This window comes from Doryrhamphus excisus, linkage group LG4 (assembly GCF_037039965.1).
Source record: "Doryrhamphus excisus strain RoL-2023G ecotype Guam linkage group LG4, RoL_Dexc_Guam_v1.1, whole genome shotgun sequence".
In the NCBI taxonomy this organism is placed as follows: Eukaryota; Metazoa; Chordata; class Actinopteri; order Syngnathiformes; family Syngnathidae; genus Doryrhamphus; species Doryrhamphus excisus.
Genome location: NC_136360.1, coordinates 1429686 through 1455277, shown reverse-complemented (window position 1 = coordinate 1455277; position 25592 = coordinate 1429686). Strand labels below are relative to the sequence as shown.

Below are 25592 nucleotides of genomic sequence, written 5' to 3'. Positions count from 1 at the left end.
CGCAGTTGGCAGCCTCGGAAAACAACCACCAACTTTGGAGGAAACACTGAGTTGTAAGTGATTTTGGACCAGCTGCACATCAACCAACATACACTGGGCCAACAAGCTGCATTACATCAGGGAGTGTGTGTGTGTGTATGTGTGTGTGTGTGTGCAAGATGAATGATCCTGTTGTTTCTTGCCAGACATAACAGTACATAAACAATCTCTATCCAACACAAGACACACTTGTATGTAATTTTTATGACTGCTGTAGTAGATAAACAATGAAACACAAAACAAATATGAATTTACTTATTCCCACGGGATCGATAATATTCCATCAAATTTAATCTCATCTGTAATATATTTAGAAATACAAATAATTTATATTCTGTTGCTTCTATTTGTGTTTTATTTTGTCACAGACCACACTGAGCCACCTATGAACACAACACTCACAAGCAATATGTGTCTTTATGTTCAAGCCTCCGCAGGTGTACAATAAAACCAGAAAAAGTGGCTAGAATTTTCGCTAGACAGAATCGAGAGGGGTCTGACTACTTGCTAAACATAGCGAAAAACTCACAAACCTGCCAAACATAGAACCTTCCTGCTACGTCTTCTGATTCTCTGACATATCCACCATCCCTATTTGTAATTTAAATCAGCACTCAACTGTAAACCTTCATAGATTATCACTACTTGCAAATTCTTACAGTATTCAAATAAATGAAAGAAGTCACTAACAAACTGTCACTAGTACTTCAACCGCAGTGTGAATCAGAAGTGAGCATTTTATATTTTTGGATCTGGTTAAAGTGCTTGTTGTAGTGGCCAGCGTGTGTTTGTTTTGTCTGCAAATGCAAAACTATCAACACAACTGCAGCACATTGTTGTGATAAGCAGTATCTGGCACAGAGGCATAACCACTACGCATATCATGCAACAAACCCATGCAGAGAATATGACATTGAATAGTTACTTTCATTAAAACACTACACGAAGAAACTACAAGAATCATCTGCCAGGTTAACCAGTATTGTGCAATTGCAGCTTTCTTTTGTCTGCAGGCCTTTCCCTCAGCATCAGCAGCAGGACAGTTATGTCTTCAAGTGAGTCTCTTTTGTTGTTAAATGAGTATGTAATTAGGGTAAATCTAAATAGGAGACGTGTATTCAGGGCCGATCAAACATACAAGCACAAAGAAGGGGCTCTTCTTAAGTTCATGCAGCAATGCAAAATTAGCTAGCCTGAAGCTAACTTAACTATACCATTACCGTCCGCGATAGTGTCAAATCAATGTAAAAGCAGATGAGCTACAAATGTGCAGTTATTTGACAGAACAGGTGAGCGCAAGCTAAACAGGAAGTGCCAACCAGTGCCAGGCTAGGACCTTGCTAGCTAACGTCAAGCTAACTTTGGCTAACGCTAACCAGCTCGAAGTCCAAAACATTGGATCCTTACAGCAGAGGAGCGACACCGCTACAACACCCAAAACCACCTCGAATTGGGAAATATGTGCAACGAAACGTGATTTCAACATGTCTCATGTGACCAAACGTCACAGAGCCGTTGAAATGAGCACATTTGTTGACAAACAAGCTGTCAACTTACTTGTTTAGAAGCGATGAGGAGTTCCCTGTTAGCTGTCAAAGAGTTCACCGAAGATCGTATTTGTTAACAGGATGCATCACACTCGGCTTCAACTTGCACGTTTTCCGGTTAAGGGCAGAACACGTGCTGTCACGCATGCGTAGCAATTGTATAGTTTGAAGTGACCAGTGACAGTGTTCAGCTCGAGTGTCGAAAGTGCAGCCCGCGAAATAAAATTGAACAAAAAAAAACAGCAAAACTGAGCAATAATCACACAAACGTTCCAATATTTGAAGCAATTACAAACTTTTATTTGTCAAAATGTGTCTCTGTCATAGATTACTGATCATATGCTGAGTTCTGTGTCAACATTTCAAAATATCCTCTCATTCTGTTTACATGAGTAACGAGTAAAGTTACTTTAGAATAGTTCGGCAATACAATAACTAGATGTGACAAAACTTTAATTTACTGATCACTGCAGTATTTTTTATAAACATGTAATATTTTTCACAGTATAAAAATGCTGATTTAATTAATGACTTTATAATAGTGTCCTGTACACTTATTTGCCCTTCCTCATCCAAAGAAAACAACATTTCTGAAGCATTATGAGTGGGATTAAATAAAAGTTCAATAACACGAGCGACTAATAAAGTTGTGTCACTTTCTGCTGAAAATACAATGGAAAAAGACGTGGATGAGCACAAACTCCCAACATTTTAACAGAAGATGCCACTGTACACTATAACCGCAGACCATATTTTTGATCACAAACAATGATAATTCATCTTCGAAATGTGTATCATATCCCAATATTTAGATACATTTAAATAAAAACACAACACGGCTATATTTATTTGAAAGATTCAGAATAAACATGGTAGTATGGTGACAGAAAATGTGTAGGCAAAGTAGAATAAATGACATCATATCACATAATATCCACCCAAAACACACAAATAATGAGTACCGGTCATAGTTTTTATAGTCATTTTAGTTGTAAAACTTTTTGCATCACTGTCAGTAAAGAGGAATGGCCCTTTTATATTGGAATCAGAAGAGATAGGATGACAAATTCCATGACACAAATGCATCACACCATCCATTCACTTTCTATGGTGCTTGTCATCATTAGTGGCATGGGGAAGCTGGAGCCTATCCCAGCTGACTTTGGGTGATTGCTATAGTCAATCACTGGGCACATATAATTGCATCACGTTTTTTTCAATATGTACAGTAAAGTCTCGTTATATCGATATTGTCGGGAGTCTGAAAAAATATCGATATAACTGGACTGTCGATATATCCGATCCTGCGCCGAACTGCATTAAAAGTGGGCAATACTGCACTCGACATTGTTCTATAGTATAGAACAGGGGTCGGCAACCTTTACTATGAAAAGAGCCATTTTACCCAATGCCCACTGAAGAAAAATAGCCTGGAGCCGCAAAACATATAGTATGTTTAAAACAACATTGGAGGGAATTTGGGGGTATCAAAGTAGTTCAGATAAGAAAAGACGAGTTGGAGTACTCTTGCTAGTTTTGGAGATAAACTTACATAAATGTATGTGTAAACTACTGTAAACGTAAAAACAAGTTCCCATGCCGCTGTTTTTAAATTATCTCGAATTTATTTTTTAGATTTGTAGGTAAGTATTACTTGTTTTTCTTCATGTACTGAACTGGATAGCAGTCAGAACTCACTCAGGATGCATTCATGGTCTCAGACAAAGTTGGATTTTTTAAAACTCATTACAAAAGACGTGCATTTTCCCCACTCGGGTGTTAAAAATATTCAAGCATCGCAAAGGGAGCCACAATAAAGAGTCTGAAGAGCCACATGCGGCTCTGGAGCCGCAGGTTGCTGACCCCTGGTATAGAACAATATAGTATAGTATAGAACAATGTCGAGCAGCTTAAATCAATCTTTGCTTAAGGATTTCAATACCAAAAAAGAACACGGCGAACGGCTGCTTCCAGTCAACTTTATTTTTCACACTTCCACCACCAGAGCACAGCACACACACCGATTCCCGCACTTCCTGGTTCACAGGTCATGCTCAACCCGCCCCACATAGCTGGCCAAACACATGCCTGCAACAGAAGAACCAACGAACGCCAGCATGTACATATGAAAAACAGTGATTATTGCAAGCGATAAAAAGATATCTGAATACAACACAATTAAATACATGTATTTGTACGCTTGTGTCTTCGTTGGAATAGGTGTGTATGCTACGTCAGTTGGTTCTTCTCTTGCAGGCATGTGTTTGGCCAGCTATGTGGGGCGGGTTGAGCATGACCTCTGAACCAGGAAGTGCGGGAATCGGTGTGTGTGTGCTGCGCTCTGGTGGTGGAAGTGTGAAAAATAAAGTTGACTGGAAGCAGCCGTTCGCCGTGTTCTTTTTTGGTATTGAAATCCTTAAGCAAAGATTGATTTAAGCTGCTTTTGTATCGATATAAGCAGACCAAATTGGCTGGCGGGAGATGAAAAGGGCATCGTAGTAACCGGATTATCATAATAACCGGGTATCGTACTAACGGAACTAATTATATCATAAAAGACTAGAAATTTGCCGGGAAATGAAAATAGTATCGTAATAAGCAGTAATTCGTTATAACCGATATCGATATAACGAGACTTTACTGTATTTACGTTTTTGGCAGATACTGAAACCAGGATTTACATAGGTAAGATAGCCCTCAGTCTGTAAATACAGTTAACAGTCAATATGTAGTGTACTTTACAAACATACACCCCATGTACAATTAGACAAAAAGGTCAACTCAATTTGAAAACTCCATCTTATCGCATAGATAATCTGCCAAACGAGTAATTTTAGTTTAAAGCGTCCAAAATTGCTTCTGTTCAGCAGCTTCAGTGTCACACTTCTGTGCTGATTGCTCGAGTGTTAGTGTAGAACTCAGGTGGTCTGCTCCGCGGGACCTCCCTCAGCAGGGCGCTTCGGACGGTGGGCAGCGGCATGGCCAGCGCCTGGTTCTCGTAGTGTGTGGGCATGTAAGTGATACGCTCGCCTCCATTTCGCATCTCATCGGCGGTACGGATGAAAAATGGGGAGTCATAGGGGGAGCAGGTGGGGCAGTAACGGCGACGCCCTGCTGAGGCTTTCCTGGGTTTGGAGGTCGCCGGTGGATCTGGTGGTGAAAGTGAGAGTGGCGTGTCCGTGGTGCCATCCAGGCCGGAGACACCGCAGGCGTTGCATTCAAAGTGCTGTAGAGAGTTGGAGCCGCTGTCAGACCCATTCTTCTTACAGCAGTAATACTACGAAGAAAACAAGACAGAACTACGTAAAAACAGGAAGTAGGTCAGTGCTTTCTGAATCTAAACTTCAACCACCGCTGTAATTTGTTGACTGCACCGAATTTCAGAGTAGGAAAACATGTGTATAACTGTCTAAATATGATTTTTACCATTATTAGAGCCCTGTAGACATGAAATAACACCCCTATAGTCACCTCTGCACACCTATTATTATTCTTTGTTTACACCACACTGCGCAACTTTAATACGCAGGCTACAGGATAACAACCGAGCGAACTAGTTAGCTACCAATGTATTTATTTTAAACTTAAAACAGAACAAGTAAAGTGGTGAAGAAGAAAAAAAAGCCAAAATCTTACCACTTCCACACACAATGGGAGGATAACTTTTTTTCACTCGATCACGTCGAACATGCCATGGCTGACTTCCTGCACTGCTAGAGTAACGTAATCTAAGACAATGTCTCATCAGTGTAATTACTGACCCCACCCAGAATGACTAGAATAAGTCATAGGTCATAGTACTGCGATTGGCTGGGGACTAGTCCAGGATGTACCCCAGGATATAAAAAAACAAAATAAGAACAGGCCATAGTCAATCACCAAACAGCCATCATAGACTGTAGACAGGGGAGGTGTAGAAGTTTGAGTAAAATAAAGAAAAATCAAATTTTCAAAGCTACTAAGCTAGCTTAATCAATTAATAAGATGTTTTAGTTCCACACTAAAATATCAGGATCCTTTAGAATGGTACAAGAATGTACATATTTGCACAGTTTTTGTCACTTTCAACACAAGAAGATACACAAAAGTCAATATATGTGGTGTAAAACTACACTGCATGACACCGAGAGTTATATTAGATCATAATAACTCAAACATACCTGGAGTCTACAGTAACAGAGCACAGCTATGATACACAGAAGTATCACCGTGGCCAGGATTCCTCCAGTTATGACAACAGTTCCAGCTGTCATCCGACCAGCTCTCCATCAAACTCTGAAATCAGTACAAGAAATGACAAAATTCAACGTAGGCATCATAAAATCACTTGTGCAAAATGGAGAGCATTGACGCATACAAGAATATTCAAGAGTCGAATTGTATGTTTACTGTACATGTACATCTGTGACAAATACTTTGTTTTTATACTCAGCATAGTTACTCCAGACTCCATTCACTGTGCAATATCACGGCTATAAATACAATATATTAAGTTCTATGTGAAGTATTTCTATAATGCCTCATATTAACTCACTAGCAAGATCTCATAGTGTATAGACTGGTCATATATTTTATCTCGTTTCATATTATCTGCATACTGTATTGTATATAACTCTGGGAAAAACTGTTGATTTGTTCATACTTGGGTTGTTTATATTGTCTTTTTTTATATTGTGTATTTTTGTACTGCTTAACTGACTCTGTACTCTTGCTGCTGTGCAATGCAAATTTCCCCACTAAGGGACAAATAAAGGCATATCTTATCTTATCTTATCTTATGTTTTGGGGGTTTAGTACCCCCAAAAGGGAGAAATATGCAATGTCATATGCAAAGTCATATGCAATGTGCAAGAAAGTAGTCATTTTACAATATATATGCCAAGTGCAACCAATCCCCAGGTACGTACGTTGCATGGTTGTCATAGCAAATGATGATATACTCACTTTTAGCAAAGCTGCTTCACACCTAAAAGAAAACAAATAGAAATGCCTGTTATAAGTGATAGACAGATTGCTTAGCACAGACCTACGTTACTTTGAGCATCTTGAATGCATAAAATGGGTCAAAGCGAGCGGCCCTTGGTGGGGGAAAAAGTCTGGACACCTTTCAGTTAAACAATAAAACCGCCACCAGGTGGCAGTAGGAGACAGAAAATAGGCCACACAGCAAAGAAAAGACAAGTAAGACAAAACAAGAAGGAAAAAAATGATGCAAGATAAAGAAGAAAGATGAAAGTTCTACATGCTTTGGATTCACAGTAATGTTATTATATAATTGTACAAATTTGCACACACATGCAAAGGATTTTGCATCTCCAGTTTGATCCAGCAAACAAAGTAGAACCGAGTTGAACACACCATGAGAAGACTTCAGGCTGGGTGCATTTGCATTATAAACCCAATAAAGTAGGTCATCAGAGAAACTCATTTGAAATGCATATGCTTCTAAATCCTCACGTTGTGGGATCGACCTGTTTGAACCGACAAAACAGGCTTCATACCAATTTGACTTTTCCAATAGGCTTACTGACACGAGGCAGCCTTTAGCCTTGCCTCTCTCAGTTAGTGCACAAGCCCAGCCTACAGTTTTAAGTGCACTCGGTGACTGCTCTAACTTGGTTTTGAACACTTGAACATATTTTCAGTGTGCTTCCAATTGTTGATAAACATTTTCTGTGCTACAGAAATGAATTGGGACATTCTCTGATCAAATACAACAGAGAAACCTGCCGTGAGGCAGCCATGCCACATCTACTACATCTACTACATCTACTACATCTACTACATCTACTACATCTACTACATCTACTACATCTACTACATCTACTACATCTACTACATCTACTACATCTACTACATCTACTACATCTTCACATTTACTGAGACTGGACTCAGCCGTGAGGCAGCCATGCCACATCTACTACATCTACTACATCTACTACATCTACTACATCTACTACATCTTCACATTTACTGAGTCTGGACTCAGCCGTGAGGCAGCCATGCCACATCTACTACATCTACTACATCTACTACATCTACTACATCTACTACATCTACTACATCTTCACATTTACTGAGTCTGGACTCAGCCGTGAGGCAGCCATGCCACATCTACTACATCTACTACATCTTCACATTTACTCATTTACTCAGTAAACTACATCTACTACATCTTCACATTTACTCATTTACTCAGTAAATGTGAAGATGTAGTAGATGTAGTAGATGTAGTAGATGTGGCATGGCTGCCTCACGGCTGAGTCCAGACTCAGTAAATGTGAAGATGGAGTAAATGTAGTAGATGTAGTAGATGTGACATGGCTGCCTCACGGCTGAGTCCAGACTCAGTAAATGTGAAGATGTAGTAGATGTGACATGGCTGCCTCACGGCTGAGTCCAGACTCAGTAAATGTGAAGATGTAGTAGATGTAGTAGATGTAGTAGACGTGACATGGCTGCCTCACAGCTGAGTCCAGACTCAGTAAATGTGAAGATGTAGTAGATGTAGTAGCTGTAGTAGATGTAGTAGATGTAATAGATGTGGCATGGCTGCCTCACAGCTGAGTCCAGACTCAGTAAATGTGAAGATGTAGTAGATGTAGTAGATGTAGTAGATGTAGTAGATGTAGTAGATGTAGTAGATGTGACATGGCTGCCTCACGGCTGAGTCCAGACTCAGTAAATGTGAAGATGTAGTAGATGTAGTAGATGTAGTAGATGTAGTAGGTGTGGCACGGCTGCCTCACGGCTGAGTGTTTTTCCTCTTCTGTTGTTTATTGGCTGTTGGCAAGCAGCTTTCGTGTGCATTAGCGCCATCTGTGGAACAGAATCTAAACCCTTCTATACGCCATTCACAAGTCCAGTTTTATTAAAAAAGAAAATACATATCTATATAAAACATGTCCTGAGTTTAATTATAAAATATTTTATATCTTTTCCTGTTCCCGGGTGCGTTCTTTCAGCGAATGCTGAGATATGACGTAACACGCAGCTCCAGATGGTCTTCGATTTAAAAAAATGGAGGCCAGCAATCGGCATTGGACTGCTAAGGAAAGTTTGTTTTTGATTCAAACTAAATTTCAAGACTGGACGATGGAAAATACAGAGTTATTCCAACAAGTGAAAGAAAAACTCGAGGAAGTCGGTTTCACGTGATGTTGGTGTTTACGCTTTACTGCGCATGCCCCATTGACTATTCTGGTTGATTATAGCGGCGCATGTAGACACGCCATTGGAATATTCCTTTCCATGTATACCATTGTTTTCGGAAAGGTCATTAGGAAAGAGAAAAACTCCTCATGTAAAAACGAGGCTAATGTAAATATTCATCCTATTTAATTTCATGGCAGGTAATGAACTTTAAATGCTGTGGCTTTAGGATGGTTGTCTAATCCTCGCTCTGGATATGATCTACATCACTAAACCACCGTACCATTACGGTATTTGTGTAAAGCAAACAAAAGGCCATCTGGCAGATTCTTCATCATGTGATCCCCGTCACATTTTTGAAAATAAATGCATTTCTGCTTTCTGTGAATTACAACGTACACATTTGTCTTTATGTTCTCAACAGTTCTTAGCACACATATGCACTCGTGGACTGAATGACAGTTGGATCAGTCACCACTGGGTCCAGATTAGGGCAGCCCCCAATCCCCCATATTGCCTGGAAGCTGATAAGACACATGCACATTGTCCGCATACAGAATCCCCGAAACATGCACTCATGTTAAATGAGGGCATCCCAACACGCTTCCAACACTCTGCAGCTCAGTGCAAGATCACCAACAACTATCTCGTGCATATTTGCTTGAAGAATAGTGCAAGCTTTAATTGCTTTTCTTCTTTTCTTTTCTTCTCCTACACATCATTTATTGATGTGAGACACAGTGATTTTTCCAGACAAACCTATTTTTAACTTTTCATGGCATTACAACAAGTTCTGTGGGTTTTCTTAGTTTTTTTCACATGTCCATGTTGATTTTTAATGTGCATTTTGTGCAGGAAATCGGTAGTATTTCAGATTATTAACACAGCACTTCACTTTGTTTTTATAATCACATATTTTCTGGTTATTACGAGAAATGTTATTACAAAAACAGCAAAATACAGCGGAGCCTCGGTTAGCGTGTGTTTGCCGGTTAACATTGAAAATCTTGCCTTGGTTTGTGTACATTTTCCGGTTAGCGTACAATATAAAGTTCACCTTGTGGTGTTATGAATACACAACATTGGTAACTGTCTTCTTAATGTATTACTATCACAAACCATCATGGAAACAGGCGGCACGGTGGTTAGCGCGCAGACCTCACATCTAGGAGACCAGAGTTCAATTCCACCCTCGGCCATCTCTGTGTGGAGTTTGCATGTTCTCCACGTGCATGCGTGGGTTTTCTCCGAGTACTCCGGTTTCCTCCCACATTCCAAAAACATGCTAGGTTAATTGGCGACTCCAAATTGTCCATAGGTATGAATGTGAGTGTGAATGGTTGTTTGTCTATATGTGCCCTGTGATTGGCTGGCCACCAGTCCAGGGTGAACCTCGCCTCTTGCCCAAAGACAGCTGGGATAGGCTCCAGCACCCCCGCAACCCTCATGAGGAAAAAGCAGTCGAAAGTGAATGAATGGATGAAATCTTGGAAACAGGAACAGGAAGTCGACTCTGTCACTCGTCTATGATGTCATCAGTGCTTGACTCAGCAGTTTTTTGCTAACTAACACAGTTAAGTCTCAAAAATGTTGATACAAAACACATTTTTTATAGATTTATCATTATAGTTTTATGGATGAAAATTTCTAAATGAATATAAATGACAAATGAAAGAGATAAATGGACATACCATATCAAAGATCCGCCCACTTTTAATGCAGTTCGGCGCAGGATCGGATATATGGATAGTCCGGTTATATCGATATTTTTTTCCAACTCCCGAGAATATTGATATAACGAGACTTTACTGTACCTTAATTCTTCACATGACTGCTCCCAAAGACACAGACACCACCTTCCGGTTTTGCCATGAGTTATTTCTTGAATTCAATAGTGTTTCTCGCCTCATTAAACCAAAATGAAGCCAAAGACAGTAAGAATGTAAGTGGCAACATTTTGATGAAAGAGGTGAGAAATAACTCATGACAAAACAAGAAGGTGGTGTCCTTTTGAGCGTAAACCGTTGATGGTGATGTAGCTGACTTCCGGTTTTGTTACCAGGCCCCCAGTCAATGTACACGTGAGTTTGACTGCTTTTTTTTATCGATGAAAATGGAGACTGATTGGGACACAAACATTTCTGTTTTGATATTTTAACCGTTTTGCGTGGAATCTCATTGTGCGTGACATTATGTTACGTGACTGAATTGTTTCCAACATACTGTACATACTAGCAAATACATATATTTAACAAATCAGGCTAATGAGAAAACCCTCATCATCTGTCGCTATCTGAGGGAGTGCTCTCGTATGGCGTCTTGGCCATTTGTCCTTTCGCCCGTTTCTTTACTGCAACAAGTTTCCTATGTTTTCATGACATAAACGTGCGTTACATCAAGTCTTGGAGATCATATTCACAGTATGCGTATACATTGTGAGGATAAGAGTTGTTCTCCAGCAGCGCATGGGTAGATTTTTATCAAGTATGCAGAATGTTAATGAGCATAATGAGTTGATGCTGTGCTAGGAAACTTAATACAACGGCACAGGCAAATGAAATTATGGGATCAATATGGGGACTAATTGCATTTTAGGTAATGTGAGTTGGCAATTGCAGTTAGTGGTGGTTATTAAGGGGTGGGCATCGAGTCTCGAGCATCGATGGGAACATTCAGATTCTTCTACGATCGTTCAAATTTTTACATTTTGATTCCTAGTTTCAATGTCATGTCCATATCCATATATACTACTACATCCTGTTTACTTGTGAAAACAAAATATGGGTGCCATAAAAATTAGCTTCCGCCAACATTGAAGCAGCAAACTATATTAGTGCTAGTATGGTAGCTTCAGACTCATAACTCATAGACAACATTTTTCCAAATTCCAAACCATTCACACTCACATTCATACCTATGGACAATTTGGAGTCGCTAATTAACCTAGCATGATAACAGAAAATAACACATTTATTAGTAGAGCCTTCTAGACATGAACTAACACCCCTACAGTCACGTTTACACTTGTATTACCCGATATAGTAACTCAGTCTGGCCTCTCTGACTTTATCTCCAAGGCCTCTAACATGTAATGTCCCTCTGATGTACTTGTCCAAATGTGGCCTGCAGGACACTAGTTTGAGGCCCCCCGCCTTGATATGAAAGTTTAATGTTAGTACTTGCCGTGCAAGTTTGATATGGATGCTGTATGGTATCATGTACCCAGAAAAAATTATTACGTTTGATTCATGTTCATGTTAAAGGTTAAATAACTGTTAATAGTTATCCTCCCTATCCGTGTGGAAGTGGTAAGTTTTTGGCTTTTTTAAGTTGAAAGGAAATAACTTGGAGGCTACCGTTTAGGTGGCTAGCGCTCTAGTTTACGAGTTAGCATGTGTCTCAAGACCCTGCAGTTGCGCAATATGTTGTAAATAAAAAGAGTATAAATGTGACTATAGTCGTGTTTTGTCATGTCTACAGGGATCTAATAATGCTTTGTTTATTTTAATCTGAAAAAAATAATTTGTCTACCCACCAACTATATGTGGTTTCTTAATTTTTAATTATTTGCTGTTTTATTATTATTATATTTATTTATTACTGATTGATTTCCTTTATTCTTGATTTGTTTATTTATTTTTCATCTTATTTTGTGTAGAAAAATAAAAATTAAGATATTTGAGAACAGTGGAATGTTTTATCAGAGCTTTTCTTGTAGAAAATCGGAACCAAAGCAAAGTTTATTAATTTTTCTGTTTTTAATAAATGCGTTTTTTTTGGTTTTTTTTTTTGGAAAACCTGATGCGGCCCAGCCTCGCCCAGACCCGAGCTCCAGTGGCCTCCAGGTAAATTGAGTTTGAGACTTTCCACTTCATGGAAAATGTATAGGAAGTGTTCTTCGCTAAATGAGATGTACCGTAGATTAACGGATAACCTTCAAACGGCACATTGAAGGGCCAAAGACGCTTCCTTCACTTGCTGCTTATAGATCAATCCAGTTTCATTGATTTAATGGAAGTCACTCTGGAGAAAAGAATGCACTGAATGCTAAGAACCACTCACCACGATCATCCTCTTGGGCCAGTAAAGAAAAGCACATGATCGATAGAGGCGTTAAACCAACTCTGTCTGCCAAAGATAGAGAACTGTACACATTATTTATTGTTTTTTTCCCCCATCCAAGCTCCGGCATGCACTGATGCCGATTGGGTACCAAATGGCAGCCATTCACGCTTCCATTACCAAGCCTGCCAGCTCCTGATTCAGCACTTTTACAAACAAGAACTCTGTTCTTATACATCTATGTCATCTGTTCTCCAATAGAAAAAGAAAATGGCACAGGCAACTTCAGTGTCAAGCGAATGTCAGGGGTGGGCAAATATTTTGACTCGTGGTCCACATTGAGTTAACAAAACATATATTTAACACACACAATTTTATGCTAATAATTTTCCTTGAATTATTTGTCTAATTTAATATGTAAAAATGTTATACTATCAGCTCTATGTTCTCATGTCCCTTTTTTCAGAATCACTTTAAACATCAGACCACATCAAACTATGTAATTTAATTTTTTTTTTTTTTTTTTACTAAATAAGACATCCGACTTGCAAGTCATGTCGCCAGTTTGTATGTTAAAAACACTTGAAATACTATCTTAAAAGTTGAAATAAAAAGCAACTGGCGGGCCGGATTCAAACATTCGGCGGGCCGCATGTGGCCCCCGGGGCCGTATTTTGCCCACACCTGCCGTACATTATACTTGAGTCACATCTAGTGGTTCAACTGTGAATTACACCTCCCATGACAATTAATTTAAAAATTGTCTCAAAAAATGTTGTTGATAATTTATATCACAATTATCGTTAGCAAGTAAAACTAAGTTAGCATGTGTGTTTATTTTTGTCTGTTTTTGCATTTTATACTGATTTGTTAAAAGCTTGGAACCAAAAATACTGGCATGCCAAAGATGCCGACGGTTTTGGCTACACCTGTATGCAATACAGTGGCGGCACGGTGGACGAGTGGTTAGCTCGCAGACCTCACATCTGGGAGACCAGGGTTCAATTCCACCCTCGGCCATCTCTGTGTGGAGTTTGCATGTTCTCCCCGTGCATGCGTGGGTTTTCTCCGGGTACTCCGGTTTCCTCCCTCCAAATTGTCCATAGGTATGAATGTGAGTGTGAATGGTTGTTTGTCTATATGTGCCCTGTGATTGGCTGGTGAAGACAGCTGGGATAGGCTCCAGCACCCCTGCAACCCTCGTGACTACAAGCAGTAGAAAATGAAGAATTGAATTGAAAAGAATGAATGTATCGAGTTGTGGACTTTCTAGATCTTCCAGAATCTGCACCTATCCAGCTGTATTTCTTTGGATTTCGTGGTTCCCATGAAAACTGTTTTTATTTATTCCATTATTTATTATTTTTTTATTCCATTGCATGTTCTCCAGCAACCCCCCCCCCGCGACCCTTGTGAGGAAAAAACGGTAGAAAATGGGCTGGGCTAGTATAAACCCACTATAATCAGCATCTTGCTTAGACATTTAGTTCATTTCTCAGCAGTTCAAATAAGATTCCTAGTGAGAACATCATCAGTTCAAATAAGATTCCTAGTGAGAACATCATCAGTTCAAATAAGATTCCTAGTGAGAACATCATAGGCAGAAGAAGGAAATGACATTTAACACGCCTACGACTGTGCGTCACCATGTTTTATGAGGTTTACGGAGGCTCCAGCAGCTTCTCTTCAACACATAGCGGCATTGAACGCACATCCAGAATAGTGACGCTGGCAATTATTGTACCTCCCCCGTTCTGCTGGTCAGCACCATAGCCTCGTAAAGGCAAATGAAATGGTCCAGCTTCTATCTTTGAAGAAGTAATGTACCACTGACACTCCTTCATTAGCATAAATTTGCATGAGTGGCCGGCTTAGTGGCATGACTGTAAACCTTGTTGAGAAAAGAAGATTTTACTGTTGCCATTTTCTTACACTCCACTTACTATCACTGTGCAAATACATCGCTGTCCTATCTAGTCTTTACTCAAGTCCTCAAACGCAAGTATCAAAGGCAACTGGTCTTTCACTGTTCTATCTAGTCTTTGCTAATGTCCTTAAATACTAGTATCAAAGGTCGCTGGTCTTTCGCTGTCCTATCTAGTCTTTGCTCAAGTCCTTAAATACTAGTATCAAAGGTCGCTGGTCTTTCGCTGTCCTATCTAGTCTTTGCTCAAGTCCTCAAACACTAGTATCAAAGGCCGCTGTTCTTTCGCTGTCCTATCTAGTCTTTGCTCAAGTCCCTAAATACTAGTATCAAAGGCAACTGGTCTTTCACTGTCCTATCTAGTCTTTGCTCAAGTCCTCAAACACTAGTATCAAAGGTCGCTGGCCTTTCGCTGTCCTATCTAGTCTTTACTCTAGTCCTCAAACGCAAGTATCAAAGGTCGCTGGTCTTTCGCTGTCCTATCTAGTCTTTACTCTAGTCCTCAAACGCAAGTATCAAAGGCAACTGGTCTTTCACTGTCCTATCTAGTCTTTGCTCAAGTCCTCAAACACTAGTATCAAAGGTCGCTCGTCTTTCGCTGTCCTATCTAGTCTTTACTCAAGTCCTCAAACGCAAGTATCAAAGGCAACTGGTCTTTCACTGTTCTATCTAGTCTTTGTTCAAGTCCTCAAACACTAGTATCAAAGGCCGCTGGTCTTCCGCTGTCCTATCTAGTCTTTGCTCAAGTCCTCAAACACTAGTATCAAAGGCCGCTGGTCTTTCGCTGTCCTATCTAGTCTTTGCTCAAGTCCTCAAACACTAGTATCAAAGGCCGCTGGTCTTTCGCTGTCCTATCTAGTCTTTGCTCATGTCCACAAACACTAGTATCAAAGGTCGCTCGTCTTTCGCTGTCCTATCTAGTCTTTACTCTAGTCCTCAAACGCAAGTATCAAAGGCAACTGGTCTTTCACTGTCCTATCTAGTCTTTGCTCAAGTCCTCAAACACTAGTATCAAAGGTCGCTCGTCTTTCGCTGTCCTATCTAGTCTTTACTCAAGTCCTCAAACGCAAGTATCAAAGGCAACTGGTCTTTCACTGTTCTATCTAGTCTTTGCTCAAGTCCTCAAACACTAGTATCAAAGGCCGCTGGTCTTTCGCTGTCCTATCTAGTCTTTGCTCAAGTCCCTAAATACTAGTATCAAAGGCCGCTGGTCTTCCACTGTCCTATCTAGTCTTTGCTCAAGTCCTCAAACACTAGTATCAAAGGCCGCTGGTCTTTCGCTGTCCTATCTAGTCTTTGCTCATGTCCACAAACACTAGTATCAAAGGTCGCTGGTCTTTCGCTGTCCTATCTAGTCTTTACTCTAGTCCTCAAACGCAAGTATCAAAGGCAACTGGTCTTTCACTGTCCTATCTAGTCTTTGCTCAAGTCCTCAAACACTAGTATCAAAGGCCGCTCGTCTTTCGCTGTCCTATCTAGTCTTTACTCTAGTCCTCAAACGCAAGTATCAAAGGCAACTGGTCTTTCACTGTCCTATCTAGTCTTTGCTCATGTCCACAAACACTAGTATCAAAGGTCGCTGGTCTTTCGCTGTCCTATCTAGTCTTTACTCTAGTCCTCAAACGCAAGTATCAAAGGCAACTGGTCTTTCACTGTCCTATCTAGTCTTTGCTCAAGTCCTCAAACACTAGTATCAAAGGTCGCTCGTCTTTCGCTGTCCTATCTAGTCTTTACTCAAGTCCTCAAACGCAAGTATCAAAGGCAACTGGTCTTTCACTGTTCTATCTAGTCTTTGTTCAAGTCCTCAAACACTAGTATCAAAGGCCGCTGGTCTTTCGCTGTCCTATCTAGTCTTTGCTCAAGTCCCTAAATACTAGTATCAAAGGCCGCTGTTCTTTCGCTGTCCTATCTAGTCTTTGCTCAAGTCCCTAAGTACTAGTATCAAAGGCCGCTGGTCTTCCACTGTCCTATCTAGTCTTTGCTCAAGTCCTCAAACACTAGTATCAAAGGTCGCTGGTCTTTCGCTGTCCTATCTAGTCTTTGCTCATGTCCACAAACACTAGTATCAAAGGTCGCTGGTCTTTCGCTGTCCTATCTAGTCTTTACTCTAGTCCTCAAACGCAAGTATCAAAGGCAACTGGTCTTTCACTGTCCTATCTAGTCTTTGCTCAAGTCCTCAAACACTAGTATCAAAGGTCGCTCGTCTTTCGCTGTCCTATCTAGTCTTTACTCAAGTCCTCAAACGCAAGTATCAAAGGTCGCTGGTCTTTCGTTGTCCTATCTAGTCTTTGCTCAAGTCCCTAAATACTAGTATCAAAGGCCGCTGTTCTTTCGCTGTCCTATCTAGTCTTTGCTCAAGTCCCTAAGTACTAGTATCAAAGGCCGCTGGTCTTCCACTGTCCTATCTAGTCTTTGCTCAAGTCCTCAAACACTAGTATCAAAGGCCGCTGGTCTTTCGCTGTCCTATCTAGTCTTTGCTCATGTCCACAAACACTAGTATCAAAGGTCGCTGGTCTTTCACTGTCCTATCTAGTCTTTGCTCATGTCCTCAAAAATGAGAACAATTCACTTTTTTGGTCTTATTTATGTCTTAAATGGCTCATTTTATCTGATTATATCTAATATATTGGGTAATAGGAGTGTGAATGTGAATATAGGGGTGTTATTTCATGTATAGAGAGCTCTAATTAGGTTTAAAAAAACATATTTACATGGTGGTAAAAAAGGTTTTATATGCTTTATCTGCAATGAACGAGGGATTACCGTACCGTCATTTTCCAAATGAGCATCCTGGTGTCAGCGACAATACCGATCATCATGTTTTATTCAAGTTATAATACACAGTAGGTTTCATAACTTCCTGACTTTTTTCCAAAGATGAGCGGCTGATGAGGGCGCCGAGGCTCCCATTCTGGCAATTAGCAATCCGAAGATGTGCTCACTGTTTATGAGCTTCGAGCAAAACTTGCGTAAGACAGCGAGATCAAGATCAGCGCTGAGTTTGAAGTGATGACGAATAAAATAAAGTTAAAGATGGTGGATTTTTTTATGTATTACAAAATGTAATCGACTCGAAATCATAAGTCCTTAATCTTTGAGCGTCTAGTTGTTTTCTCGTGTGGCTAAGTTTAGAGCAAATGTGTTACGTGACTGAGGATACAGAGGAAAAGTCTCTCTTGCTGTACCCAAAGGCAACAAGTAAATATTTCATGCATTTGTTTTATCTATGACATGTGCGTGTATTTCACTGAAATAACTGAATTTTTCAAATGTATATTATTCTAACACCGGGGAGTCCAAAGTGTGGCCCTGGGGTTATTTGAAGACTGCAGTGTTTCTTTGTTTTTTTAATTTTTAAAGATAAAATGAAACACAGCTTGCATGTTGAAAAAATATGTAAAGACACACTTAAAAGAGAACTGCAGTTTATTTGTTCCCTTGTCAGTGCATTATAACACAAGAAAACGAGTTAATGTGAGCTAGCTAACAATGCAGGTCATCGGGACACACCTAAAAAAAACCTCTAACAAAATTGCATCGTTGCATTAACACATACACTAATGTCATATTTTGATGATTTAAAACACAGAAACGTATTTCCTAGGTATATCGATATAAACATACTTATGCTAGTTCCGTCAACAACAGTAGCATAGATACAGTGACTGACGCTAAACGAGCATCTTGTCTTTGTTGTGAAATTGATAGCTAGGTATCCACTCAGAGACGAGCGCTTAATGAGCTCTTAATTTTTAATAATAATATCACTGTAGTTCCCATTATGTTCATTGTTAGCTAGTTCATATTAACTCGTTTTCTTGCGCTGGAATGCACGAAAAGAGAAAGAAATATGTGTTCGTGTTTCATTGTGAATGATGGAAAAAAAATTATTTAAACAGATTTCGGCTGCATGGCAGACGAGTGGTTTGCAAGCAGGTCTCACAGCTAGGTGACCCGAGTTCAATTCCACTCTAGGCCATCTCTTTGTGGAGTTTGCATGTTCTCCCCGTGCATGCGTGGGTTTTCTCCGGGTACTCCGGTTTCCTCCCACATTCCAAAAACATGCTAGGTTAATTAGCGACTCCAAATTGTCCATAGGTATGAATGTGAGTGTGAATGGTTGTTTGTCTATATGTGCCCTGTGATTGGCTGGCCACCAGTCCAGGGTGTACCCCGCCTCTCGCCCAAAGACAGCTGGGATAGGCTCCAGCACCCCCGCGACCTTTGTGAGGATAAGTGGTAGAAAATGAATGAATGAGTTCTCCTCCTATTTTGTGTGGAAGTGGTAACTTTTTGGCTTCTTATTTTGTCTTTCCCCACCCTCGGCCATCTCTGTGTGGAGTTTGCATGTTCTCCCCGTGCATGCGTGGGTTTTCTCCGGGTACTCCGGTTTCCTCCCACATTCCAAAAACATGCTAGGTTAATTAGCGACTCCAAATTGTCCATAGGTATGAATGTGAGTGTGAATGGTTGTTTGTCTATATGTGCCCTGTGATTGGCTGGCCACCAGTCCAGGGTGATACAAGAGCCTCCTGCAGTGCAGCCGCTTCATGTTTGCAGATAACAGCAGTCTGAGCTCCAAAGACCTTCAGCGATGACAACAGACCTTCCTCTTACCGACCTCCTCCTCACCCTCACTTATAGTTTCCTTCAAAGCAACTCTCACATCCACAGAATGCTGATGATATTCTTGAGTATGAGGGATGAAAACATGTCCAAATTGTGTCCAAAGTGGTGCAGTAGAAGGAAAATATTCATTCTCTACCTGGCGGCGGGCAGCCCCACAAAGCCTTAAAAGCTTTAACTTGTAAACATCAGCAAAAGTCTGTCCGACTGAGGTTGCAAGTCGACACTGTAGATTAGCGTCCCGTCCCTCCAACTGCAGTGCTGTTTGGACATGACACGTTTATTGTGCGACTACAGCGCAGTTGACGTGCAGCAGCATGGCAAGAAAACACCAATCCAGCGACCCTGAAGGCCTCTCAATAATTTACACTGCATCACTCCGACTTGTTTAAAACCCTCTTAGCCCAACCTTAAACAGACACGTGCACACACACGAGGACACAAATGCACACGACAAAAACAGTTTTAAATAAAACTAATGACAGTTGGGGTATGGGAAATATTTACAGCGTTGAAATAGAACAGATGTATGGTCTTTGGTTTGGCCTACAAAGCGTGAGCATCCATTATTGACGAGGTGAGGACTCGGCTCACAACAACGTACCTTTATGTCCCAAAAATAATCGCTGCGACTCTTCAGACTTGTCGGTTTGAATCTCGGTTATCCGCCCCTCAGTTAGCACGTTTTTCAGTGAAAGTCAAAACTTTACACCAACGTACAACAAAATTTGCATACATTTTTTACTGATAATTATCGGTACCGATTTTCCCTGATCATGAAAAACGATATTTTTAAAAATTTGTGTTTATTTAATTTTAATTTTAATTTTAATTTTAATTTTAATTTTAATTTTAATTTTAATTTTAATTTTAATTTTAATTTTAATTTTAATTTTAATTTTAATTTTAAGACATTTTTAGGTAATTGGTTGTTTTTAGCCTTATGCATTATTTTAGCTGTTTGAAGATGAACTATATTAGCAAGTTTAAGTATTTGTGATTTTAGAAATAAGGAGTTAGTATGTTCTCTGTAGGCGGCATTATGAATTATCCTTTTTACAGATAATTATCGGTACCAATTTTCCCAATCATGAAAAACGATATTTTTTTTAAAATGCTGTATTCCACACAAATGTGTTTATTTAATTTTAATTTTAATTTTAATTTTAATTTTAATTTTAATTTTAATTTTAATTTTAATTTTAATTTTAATTTTAATTTTAATTTTAATTTTAATTTTAAGACATTTTTAGGTAATTGGTTGTTTTTAGCCTTATGCATTATTTTAGCTGTTTGAAGATGAACTATATTAGCAAGTTTAAGTATTTGTGATTTTAGAAATAAGGAGTTAGTATGTTCTCTGTAGGCGGCATTATGAATTATCCTTTTTACAGATAATTATCGGTACCAATTTTCCCAATCATGAAAAACGATATTTTTTTTAAAATGCTGTATTCCACACAAATGTGTTTATTTAATTTTAATTTTAATTTTAATTTTAATTTTAATTTTAATTTTAATTTTAATTTTAATTTTAATTTTAATTTTAATTTTAATTTTAATCTTAATTTTAATCTTAATTTTAATTTTAAGACATTTTTAGGTAATTGGTTGTTTTTAGCCTTATGCATTATTTTAGCTGTTTGAAGATGAACTATATCAGCAAGTTGAAGTATTTGTGATTTTAGAAATAAGGAGTTAGTATGTTCTCTGTAGGCGGCATTATGAATTATCCTTTTTACAGATAATTATCGGTACCGATTTTCCCAATCATGAAAAACGATATTTTTAAAAATGCTGTATTCCACACATGTGTTTATTTAATTTTAATTTTAATTTTAATTTTAATTTTAATTTTAATTTTAATTTTAATTTTAATTTTAATTTTAATTTTAATTTTAATTTTAATTTTAATTTTAATTTTAATTTTAATTTTAATTTTAATTTTAATTTTAAGACATTTTTAGGTAATTGGTTGTTTTTAGCCTTATGCACTATTTTAGCTGTTTGAAGATGAACTATATTAGCAAGTTTAAGTATTTGTGATTTTAGAAATAAGGAGTTAGTAGGCGGCATTATGAATTATCCTTTTTACAGATAATTATCGGTACCAATTTTCCCAATCATGAAAAACGATATTTTTTTAAAATGCTGTATTCCACACAAATGTGTTTATTTAATTTTAATTTTAATTTTAATTTTAATTTTAATTTTAATTTTAATTTTAATTTTAATTTTAATTTTAATTTTAATTTTAATTTTAATTTTAAGACATTTTAAGGTAATTGGTTGTTTTTAGCCTTATGCATTATTTTAGCTGTTTGAAGATTAACTATATCAGCAAGTTTAAGTATTTGTGATTTTAGAAATAAGGAGTTAGTAGGCGGCATTATGAATTATCCTTTTTACAGATAATTATCGGTACCGATTTTCCCAATCATGAAAAACGATATTTTTAAAAATGCTGTATTCCACACATATGTATTTATTTAAATTTAAATATTTTAATTTTAATTTTAATTTTAATTTTAATTTTAATTTTAATTTTAATTTTAATTTTAATTTTAATTTTAATTTTAATTTTAATTTTAATTTTAATTTTTTTCTGTAAAGAAAAGTATAATCATAACATTTTTGGTTTTCTGGAAGGGATTAATTGGATTTAAATGATTTTTTATGGGAACATTTATTCGGTTAGCATCTGTTTCGGATAGATTCGGACATTCTGGAATGAACTAATGACGCTAATCAAGGTTCCGCTGTACTATTTGCATACTGCACACCTATAATACAACAAAATATGAATAAAAATCATACCAATTATGCTATGACATCATATTCACCCCACTCAATCCAACACCACAAATACATTGAAATATATTGCTCCATAATACTTCTCTGTGTACATCCAACTGTGGTATTATTATATCCATAAAGGAAGAATTGTTGGATACAGTGTTTGGATGTGATTGTGCAAGTATACCTAATGATGTGTCCTTTGGCCAGAAACCCAAGCACCGAGTCATCATGTCTTTTTCCAAAGTTTTGGTTCAATAAACTACATTTTCTGTGTCGCATGAAGCAGGCCAAGCTGCAGACACCTCTGGGAAATCAGCCCATTTCCTGTTGCATCACATCTACTGGGGCCGGAAGATTTGAATGTGTGTGTGTGTGTGTGTGTGTGTGTTTCTGGGGTGATTGGAGGACAGGTTCCAGAGAGGCTGCTCTGCACCTTCAGTCAGAACAGGACCGGGACATAGGACACATGCTATTGTGTAGTTTTAAATGTTATAATGTCAAGTTGCTGCCGTGCATGTACACACACAGCACAAGACAATGCATATGCAGAGGAGGCCCCCTATTATGGAATAGTGACTTCTTCATTGTGGCATAAAAGTAATGTGTGTCCCTATGAGCACCGCACAGTGCATTATGTTTTTTTTAAAACATCATTAAAAAAATAAAACACCTAAAAACCTCAGCCAACAGCAAATCTGCATTAATTTCCCAAGAATAAAGTCAAAGTATTATGATAAAAAGTTGTAATCTAACAAAAAAAGTCAGAATTTTACAAGAATATTGTTGTAATATTCGAAGGAAAATTATGTAATTTAAGTTTAGACATTGAAGAAAAAACATGCAATTTTTTTCAAGTCACAACAAATCAAATTTTTTAATTGTTGTAATTGTTTAGTTTGTTGTCATTTTTTTAAATCAGGCTGCAGGAAAATTTGTCATGTTACAAGAATAAAGTCAAAATATTCTGGTAGAAACTCATAACTATGAGCAGAAAATGTACAAGAGGACTAATCGGAAAACAATGGACTAAAACAAGTGTAATTTATAAAAATGAAGTCATAATAATAATAATAGTTCTACGAAGAAATTTAATGTCATTTAACTGTCATAATGTTTAAATATTTAAGACATTTTTTGTAGTATTATGAGAAAAACATTTTTTGAAAATTATGTTGCAGGAAAACTTGTTGTTACGAGAACAAACTCAAAATATCATGAGTATGAAGTAGGGATATCCAATAATTATCAGTACCGATTATTATCGGCCTGATATCAGCATAAAAATTTGATATCGGTCGATATCGGTATTGGATTTATTTCCCCTGGCATGAAAACCAGCATTTTAAAATGGTGTATACAACACATATGTGTTCACCACCCAAGGAGTTACACATATCGGTATTGGCTGATATCAGCATCAGAAATTTCGCCAAAAGTTTTTCGCCAAAAAAGCCAATATCAATATCCTTTGTAAAATGTCATAATTCCGAGAACAAAATTTACAGGAGGAATGTTGAAATAATTTGAAAACTAAACAAAACAATGGAACAATGGACAAAAACTGCTGTAATTTTACAAGAGTAAAGTCAAAATACCACCCTCGGCCATCTCGGTGTGGAGTTTGCATGTTCTCCCCGTGCATGCGTGGGTTTTCTCCGGGTACTCCGGTTTCCTCCCACATTCCAAAAAAACATGCTAGGTTAATTAGCGACTCCAAATTGTCCATAGGTATGAATGTGAGTGTGAATGGTTGTTTGTCTATATGTGCCCTGTGATTGGCTGGCCGCCAGTCCAGGGTGTACCCCGCCTCTCGCCCGAAGACAGCTGGGATAGGCTCCAGCACCTCTGCGACCCTCATGAGGATAAGCGGTAGAAAATGGATAAATGAATGAATGAGTTCTCCTCCTACTTTGTGTGGAAGTGGTAACTTTTTGGCTTCTTATTTTGTCTTTCCCCACCCTCGGCCATCTCTGTGGAGTTTGCATGTTCTCCCCGTGCATGCGTGGGTTTTCTCCGGGTACTCCGGTTTCCTCCCACATTCCAAAAAAACATGCTAGGTTAATTAGCGACTCCAAATTGTCCATAGGTATGAATGTGAGTGTGAATGGTTGTTTGTCTATATGTGCCCTGTGATTGGCTGGCCGCCAGTCCAGGGTGTACCCCGCCTCTCGCCCGAAGACAGCTGGGATAGGCTCCAGCACCCCCCTGCGACCCTCATGAGGAAAAAACGGTAGAAAGTGAATGAATGAATGAATGAATGAATAAAGTCAAAATATAAACAGAAAAACTTTTTTCTCATACTCTCACCAGAAAAAGTAATGATTTTACAAGAAGAAAAAAAGTGTAATTTTAGTAGCATATTGTGGAAATATTAAAGAAAAATATGCCCATTTTTAAAAATCATAATATTGGAAAATATTTTTTTAAGCTGTAATTTTTGGTAATGTTGGTTTATGGGAATAAAATGAAAATATTATGAGAGTCCTACGGGAAAAAATATATATTTTTTGCTTTATAAAAGGCAGCAAAAATATGGAATAAGAGTAATGTTCATACAAAGCTGATATAAAAGCTGTTGATACAAACTATCAATGTGACTATTTGCATAATTTCATTTCTGAATATTGTGGTTTAGACACCCCTGGCCTATTTACTCACCAGACAATTCATTAGGTACACTTGCACATTGCAATCCTGTGCAAGAGAACATCTTAGCTTTATGAAAAGTAGGACAGTGGGGTTCTCAAAATGAAAAAAATGCAACGCACGCTGCTGTTATTACATGTATTCAGTAAGAATCATAAGTTGAATTATTCAAAAAGCGTCACCACACATGTAGGTTAAGTGTGAGTTTTTTCCAGTATAGTACCGTAGTATCTGAATGTAAGAAACACACATACCTGACTTGGTTACATGGCGCGCTGATCTTGGTTGGGCTGCAACATCCTCAGCGACAAACCAGCACCGAGCAGACAAGCGAGCCGACTATGCGGTCCGATGGGCCGACTAAAGGTCAGAGAGTGAAAGAGAATTAAACATGGCCGCAGCCCACTGGAGAAAGAAAGGAACCAGTACGAGGAGGAGGAGGAGGAGGAGGAGGAGACGAGGATTCAACACGCGCGCTTTTTACGCACACTTCCCAGGACTCCGAAGGGATGGAAGAGGGGATGGTAGACGAAAACGAAAGCTGCTACGTCACAAGAGAGAGCGAGAGACCAAGGAAGAGAGCTTGGACCAATACAAATATCGATTATTTCGATACCAAGATTCATCTTTTTCACTTTATAGTTTCATATAATGTAAAAGTTGATCACACATTGCCTACAATGTATTATTTATTGTTATCAAAATTATTATCTATTATTTATTTTAAAGGGCGGCACGGCGGACGAGTGGTTAGCGCGCTGACCTCACAGCTAGGAGACTAGGGTTCAATTCCACCC

At 38.5% G+C, this 25592-nt stretch overlaps 2 protein-coding genes across 3 annotated transcripts in view; both read right to left on the bottom strand.

Annotated features, from left to right (window-relative positions):
- rabgap1l (RAB GTPase activating protein 1-like) overlaps nucleotides 1–1745 on the bottom strand; it is a 113956-nt gene extending 112211 nt beyond the window's left edge. The window contains exon 1 of one of the 2 annotated variants that reach the window (XM_058074388.2): nucleotides 1597–1745. The gene's annotated coding sequence lies outside the window, so the exon portion shown is untranslated. The remainder of the gene's footprint in view (nucleotides 1–1596) is intronic. The other variant, XM_078789958.1, reaches the window with a different exon arrangement.
- A 2204-nt stretch (nucleotides 1746–3949) lies between these two features.
- Nucleotides 3950–25302, bottom strand: LOC131129157 (protein FAM163A-like). Its single transcript, XM_058072367.2, has 4 exons — nucleotides 25050–25302; nucleotides 6531–6552; nucleotides 5747–5861; nucleotides 3950–4863 (listed from the first exon to the last, which is right to left on the bottom strand). The coding sequence occupies exons 3-4, from the start codon at nucleotides 5837–5839 to the stop codon at nucleotides 4465–4467; spliced, it is 492 nt and encodes a 163-aa protein (XP_057928350.2). The 5' UTR covers nucleotides 5840–5861; nucleotides 6531–6552; nucleotides 25050–25302; the 3' UTR covers nucleotides 3950–4464.
- Nucleotides 25303–25592: the final 290 nt, after the last annotated feature.